The sequence below is a fragment of the Echinops telfairi genome, unplaced genomic scaffold (assembly GCF_000313985.2).
Source record: "Echinops telfairi isolate 266 unplaced genomic scaffold, ASM31398v2 ScPeMD7_7469;HRSCAF=8507_0, whole genome shotgun sequence".
Lineage (NCBI taxonomy): Eukaryota > Metazoa > Chordata > Mammalia > Afrosoricida > Tenrecidae > Echinops > Echinops telfairi.
Genome location: NW_022111372.1, coordinates 95,150,626 through 95,158,065, shown reverse-complemented (window position 1 = coordinate 95,158,065; position 7,440 = coordinate 95,150,626). Strand labels below are relative to the sequence as shown.

Sequence of the window (7,440 nt, the reverse complement as noted above, 5' to 3'; positions counted from 1 at the left end):
GCGGGTGTGCTCTGGGGAGGGGCCGCCCAAGACCGACCTCATGGCCTTCAGCCCCAGCGTTCCACCATTACAAGAAGATTGCTTAAATCCTTCCAGTGAAGTAAGTCATTGATAAAATTGAAACAGTTTTTCTTCTAAAACTTAATTTTTTGTTTTAACTATTTTTCGTTAGCTATTTCTCTCATAATATTACCCTCTTAAAATATTGAAAATATCAAATCATTATGCTACATGGTCGTCCTTAGTCATTCAGATTCTTTTTTATGTCCTTACTGCTTTTAATGAATGAAATGTTTAGGTAGAACGGAGCTCACTGCCACCCTTGGTATTGGACTGGGTTACTAACCTCAAGGTCAGAGGTTCCAACCCACCAGCTATTCAGAGAATGCCGACGCTGTCTGTTCCTGTAAGGATTTACAAGCCTCATAAATCATATATAGGGTCGGGAGGAAGAGGGAATTACTCACTGACAGTGGTGCAATTTATTCTCATATATGAATGGTAAGTCTTGAAAAGATATTGTTACCCTGAAATCTTCTCACATGTTTGATATATCTTAAACATTAAAAAATATCTAAATATAAATCCATAATTACAGAAAAGTTCCAAGAATAGTATGTCTAGTTCCCAAGTAAGTTCCCAGTTGAAGTTCGTTTGTGGTCTGTCTGTCTTCATTCAAATACACATGTTTTGCAATTTAAAAAAAAATCAAGATTACAGTATGTTGTAGACACAGACATGCCATATAATGGGGAGTGCTAAATGAACTGATAAGGAGCCCAAGTGGGATTGTGGGTTATGCTGTTGGCTGCTAACTGCAGCTCAGCACTTCAAAAACCATCAGCATCTCCCCTGGAGAGAGATGAGGCTTTCCATTTCCTTAAAGATTTACAGCCTCAGAAACCACAGAGCCAGTTCTGTTCTGTCCTATAGGATCACTAGGAATCGGAACTGGCTCGATGGCAATGTGAGTTTTTGTAATTGAACTGATAAAAATTGTGCTCACCAACAGTATTGGTATATAAAGAGTGTTAAATAGGTGGGTGTTTTTACTTTTCTGATAATTATGTATACATGTTTCTCCTCAAGTGTTTTAAATTATAAATACAGAATGGATTGTTTAAATATTTACTCCAAAAGTTTATATTTGGGTAAAATGTATATAACATAAGAATCCCACTAAGAAAGTCAATGAATCCTTATTGCCTTTCCAAATACTTCGTTCACTACAAATTAAGTTTTTTCCTTTGTATGTAATAAAAAAGTGAAACAATGCATTTTTCTTGGGCATAAAATTGAATCAAAACTTTCTTGATAAGTTCATGAACATAAGAAAAAGGGAAAAATCACACTAATTTTGCATATATTCACTAGTTGCCTGGTGAGACGTGAACTGATTTTTATTAAAAGTTTCCATATTAGTATTATTTCAATATGTTTTATAAAAGGGAACTAACTAGATCCTAAGATGCAAATATATTTAAAACCATAGTATATGTTGGAATAAAAGAGAATCACAAAATTCCCCATATAAATGCCTAAAAAGTGTTTATATATTAATGTAGTGATAGAAATAATTTCAATTAAATTCTATTGGTAATTTTAAAATAATGTTTTCCTCTTGTTCGGAAGTGGCTCTTTTTCTGGAATGCTTTTCTCTTGATAGGCTCCTGCCCTAATGGAACAATTGGTTAAACTTTGGGCTGCTAACCCCAAAGTTTGTTCAAAACCATCAACCATGGAGAAAGATGGGCCTGTCTGTATCCATAACGATTTACACTTTCGGAAACTCCATGGAGAAATTCTATCTATTCTGTGTTGTCGTTTGCTGCTGTCAAGTCCTACTCATAGCGATTCTATGCACAACAGAAGGAAACACTGCCTGGTCCTGCACCATCCTCACAATTGTTCATAGTCTGAGCCCATTGTTGCAGTCACCATGTCAGTAGTATATCTTGTCAAGGGCCATCCTGTTCTATAGTGTGCTGTAAATTTTAATCAACTCAATGGAAATGGGTATGATTTCTTTTTAATTAAAATTGGCTTTTTGGTAGCCAATTATGTTTGTCAGAGTATACATAATGCAGTCAATAAGAGGAAGCTACTATTTTGATTTTATGTGCTATCATTTGGGATTTTAATCTTGTTTTACTATAGTACTACTTAAGAATGTTCTTGAAAATATTAACATATTAGAGAAAAAATTGTTTAGATGTTTGTTTGAGTTCCTCTTAAAAGCACTAGGATTCAGATATAATTTTAGGTGTAAAGAAATTTGTACAATGTACAATGTTACTCTCCTTGATCACCATTTTATTTTAGTACAACTTACACATACCAAGCAATACAAATTATATTATATATTATTGATTCTAAGATGAATACTTTTCTGTTAGTGTTCACAATGAGTGCTTCCTTCCTTTCAAATGAGATTGACTACTATATATTTTTTGTTTACTTAAAATATAACAAAAATACTTCTCAATTTTAAATGTTTCAATATCATCGGAATTGAGATGCATCTATACTTTGTAATGATTTAGTTAGTTGTTTTCCTCTTTTGATGGTAATCATGCATATCTATCATGGCATTGGGGGTTAAATGAAATACATTGTTGTTAGATGCCATCCAGTCAGTGCTAACTCCTAGGCACCTCATGAACTGCAGCAGGAACACTGCCCGGGCCATGCCATCCTCACAATTGTTATGTTGGCTCATTGGGCAGCCGCTGTGTCAGTTCATCTTCTTGAGGATCTTCCTCTTCTTCGCTTTCCCTCTGCTTTGCCAAGCATAATATCCTTCTCCAGAGACTGGTCTCTTCTGACAATATGTCTAAAATCTGTGCAACAAAGTCTTGCTATTCTTAGAGAAGTAGCATTCTGGCTGTACTACTTCCACGACAAATTTATGTGTCCTTTTGGCAGTCCATGGTACTTTCAAAATACTTTGCTAACACCATAGTTCAAATGCATTGGTTCTTTTTTGATCTTCCTTGTTCAGTGCTTGACTTTCATATGCATATGAGGTGATTGAAAATATGATGGCTTGAGTCAGGCGAACCTTAGTCCTCAAAGTAATGTCCTTGCTTTTCACTACTCTGAAGAAATCTTGTGCAGTTAATTTACTTAGTGCAACAGGTCTTTTGATATCTTCTTTGCTGCGTCCATATGCAATAATTGTCGATCCAAGCAAGATTAAATCCTTGACAGCTTCAACCTTTTCTCCATTTAACCTGATGCTACCTATGGGTCAAGTTGTGAAGATTTTGATCATCTTTACATTGAGTTGTATAATCAGTACTGACGGCTCTAATCCTTGATCTTCATCAGCACAGGTGCTTCAAGTTCTTACTTTGAGGAAGTAAGGTTAAGTCATCTGCACATAGCATGTTGTTAATAAGCTTTTCTCCAGTCCTGACGCTACATTCTTCTTCATATAATGCAGCTCCTCTGACTTTTTGTGAAGCATACAGACTGAATATGTATGGCAGGAGGATACAACCCTCATCTGAAACACCTTTCCTGATCTTAAACTGTGCAGTATTCTCTTGTGCTCACACAACTACCTCTTGATCCCTGTAAAAGTTCCACAGGAGCACATGTACATGTACAAGAATTCCCATTTTTCTCAAGCTATGCATAGTTGGTTATGATTCACAGAGACAAATGTTTTTGCATATTCAGTAAAACACAAGTAAACCAATTTCTGGTATTCTCTATTTTCAGTCAAGAGCTATCTGCCACAAGCAATGATTACCCTTGTGTCACATCCTCTTCTGAATCCAATTTGAATTTCTGAAAGCTCCCTATTTTTGTACTGCTGCAACAGTTGTTGAATGATCTTCAGCAAAGTTTTACTTGCATGTGATGTTAATGATATTGTTCTATAATTCACTTTCTTTGGAACGAGTACAAATAGGAACTATTCCAGTCACTTGTCCAGGTAGCTTTCTTCCAAATTTTGTGGCATAGGTGAGTGAGTGCTTCCAGTGCTTCACCAGCCTGTGAACACTTCAATGGGTATTCCATCCATTCCTGGAACCTTGCTTTTGGAAGCCTGAACTTCTTTTGAGTGCTTATGTTTGTGAGGACCCCATGCTAAGATACTTAATTGCGTTGTCTAATTTAATGGAAGTACAGTAATTATCCTCATTCTACAGAAGATAGACCTCATAACTAAGCCACACAGATAATGAGAGGTGTGTCAAACCCAGTTCTGGAGGATTTCAAACCTATTATGCTGTGATACCACTGTGTGCCCATTATCAGGCAATTTTTTAAAGTACAGTTCACATCTTGTAGCTTTCTTCAAGAAAAATTCCCAGAATCTTCTTGACTAGAGAGTAAAGCCTTAAATACTTCAGCCTGGTGTTAAGATATTAAATATCATATTCTCTCTTTCTATTTTCTCATATCTTTCTTTGAGGACATGGGATATATGTTCATTCAATAATAAATATAGGTTTGGATATGATCTATAGTATTGAAATGTACTGCCTGGACCAATCTCTGCATCATATAAATGGGAATAGTTAAAGAGACAAGACATTTTGCAGGGTAGATTACATTTCAATATGAAAATGTTACATATGGGAAGATAATTTTGAGCAAAATTTGCTCTGGTGAATTTGTACTTGAAGAATAGGTGAAGGTGATTTTCTAGAGGCAGGAATGGATGCTAATAAAAGACTTATTTATAATTACTTAGATGTAAAGTAGTGGAAACTGAAATTATAACAGTAAAAATGGATAGAAACATATACCAGGGGCATTGGCAAATTCAACCAGCTAGTACTAAATCCAGTGTAAATGATAAGAGAGAGACAAAAGTAGACGACTTTACATTTTTCAGTTTGGCCATTAACGAAGGAGCAGCAGAGTTGGAGATAAGGTTTGTGTTTGTTTGTTGTAAAGCTAGGGAATGGAGAGAAAGGAAGGGAAAACTTCATTCTGAACACGGTGCTCCTAAGTGTCTAGGAGGATCGCATTGTGAGAATGTGGACTTGGAAATCAGGGAAGATCATAGAGATAATCTGTGAGTAATTGTCTTAGAGGAACTATATGGAAACCATCAAAGTATAAAATCACCAACCGAGAGAGAGAAAACAAAAACCAATATATCCAAGTAGAGAATTTGGGTGGGTACACATGTTGGTTCCAGGGGGTGCCATTCCTAAGTGGTTTAAAGACAACAGAAATTTATTCTCACAGTTCTAGAGGACAGATTCTCACAGAACAAGGTGTCTGTTGAACTTCTAGATGTCCTTGGGGAGAACCCATTCTTTGTCTCTTCTCTTCTAGTTTCTGCAGGCTGTTCCTTGCATTCCTTGACTTGAGACTGTACCATTGTAACCTCTGCCATGTTACCTCTTCCTCCTCTGTGGACTATCTTGTAAGGACACATGTGATTGCATCGAAGATTCACAGGATAATCCAAGATAAACTCCTCCACTCCAGAGCCTTAATTTAATGACACTTAAAAATATAAATCAACATTCACAGGTGTTAAGTATTAGAACATTGATTTGCAGGAGCCCCCATTCAACTCAGTATACTCACTCACTGCCATCGAGGATGAGATGGACAGGTAAAATGGAACTCAAATTACAGTGCATCAGGTAAATGGAAGGAAATGAGCAAAGAACAGGTTCCCTCTTCAGAAGAAGCAGATTTACATCGATATATTTTGCTTATATGATATATTATGTATATAAATGCTATGCACATATGCTTGAATGTATTTTAAATAAATATTCTAAATGTATATGTAAATTGTTCCAAAGTGACTGTAGAATAAGCTCCCTCTTTTTGTCTGCATGGAATGTTTACACATATAAATTTGTGGAAAAATGGAACTCATCAACCAATACGAACTAACATTAGAAGATTAAGCTAATTTATGGTTTTTGGAAAGGAAAGCATTTACTACTTAATTACGTGTTTGCAATGTAAAACATCAGGAATTGCAAGAAAACAAGCCACATCAATGGAAAGTATGAAGATTGAGCCACTCTTACACTTACACACGCATGCGCTTGGTGTCGCTCTTCACTGAGAATGTTTTCGTGAGGACTGAACCACCTTCTTGCTGCAGAGAATTTGACTCCAGATCTGTTCGATTCATCTCGCAATTGAAGGTGATCAAATTGGGGTTTGAGAGGCAGTTTGTGGTAAGGTTTTCTACACATTCCAGCTATCTCAGTAGTTTTTTGATTGTTCCATGATGCTTGACCAGCGAGGAGGTCCGGGAACTCCATATCTGCTGCTCTCGCTTCTGCTGCTCGCCGCCTGGGAGGAAGGCAGCGGGCAGCTCCACTACTCCGTCCCCGAGGAGGCCAAGCACGGCACCTTCGTGGGCCGCATCGCGCAGGACCTGGGACTGGAGCTGGCGGAGCTGGTGCCGCGCCTGTTCCGCGTGGCGTCCAAGGGCCGCGGGGACCTTCTGGAGGTGAATCTGCAGAATGGCATTTTGTTTGTGAATTCTCGGATCGACCGCGAGGAGCTGTGCGGGCGGAGCGCGGCGTGCGGCATCCACCTGGAGGTGATCGTGGAGCAGCCGCTGCAGGTTTTCCACGTGGAGGTAGAGGTGAAGGACATTAACGACCACCCGCCCGTGTTTCCTGAAAGTAGGAAAAGAATAAGCATTGCGGAATCTAGACCTCCGGAAACTCGTCTTCCACTAGATGGCGCATCCGATGAAGATATTGGAGTAAACTCAGCATTGACCTACCGACTCAATCCCAATGACTTTTTCGCGTTGGATTCACCGAACAACCGTGAGCAAACGTCTTCGTTATCACTTGTGCTTAGGAAATCATTGGACAGAGAGGAAATGCAGGAACATAGTTTATTATTAACAGCCAGCGATGGAGGTAAACCCGAGTTGACCAGCACAGTCCAGCTGCTGATCACGGTGCTGGATGTGAATGACAATGCTCCAGAATTTGACCAATCCATTTATAAAGTGAGAGTGCCAGAGAATGCATCAAATGGAACATTAATGATCAAGCTAAATGCCACAGATCCTGATGATGGCACGAATGGAGACGTAGTCTATTCATTCAGAAGGCCTGTATCACCAGCAGTACTATATGCATTTATTATAAATCCCAATAATGGAGAAATTAGGATAAAAGGTGGTCTGGATTTCGAAGAAAATAAATCATATGAAATACTTGTGGAAGCCATCGACAATGGGAATGTTCCAATGGCTGGTCATTGTACCGTTTTGGTGGAAGTATTAGATGTAAATGATAACGCCCCAGAGATTACGATCACATCTCTGTCACTGCATGTCAAAGAGGATGCTCAGCCTAGCACCGTCATCGCCCTGATCAGCGTGTCCGACCGCGACTCTGGGGCCAACGGACAGGTGACCTGCTCCCTGACGCCCACCGCTCCCTTCAAGCTGGTGTCCACCTTCAAGAACTATTACTCGCT

The 7,440-nt window shown here is 38.7% G+C and overlaps 1 protein-coding gene across 1 annotated transcript in view; it reads left to right on the top strand.

Annotated features, from left to right (window-relative positions):
• LOC105978510 (protocadherin alpha-12) overlaps positions 1–7,440 on the top strand; it is a 48,565-nt gene that overhangs the window by 2,434 nt on the left and 38,691 nt on the right. The window contains exon 2 of the mRNA XM_045284739.1: positions 6,797–7,372. Coding sequence (XP_045140674.1) covers positions 6,797–7,372 — 576 coding nt within the window. The remainder of the gene's footprint in view (positions 1–6,796; positions 7,373–7,440) is intronic.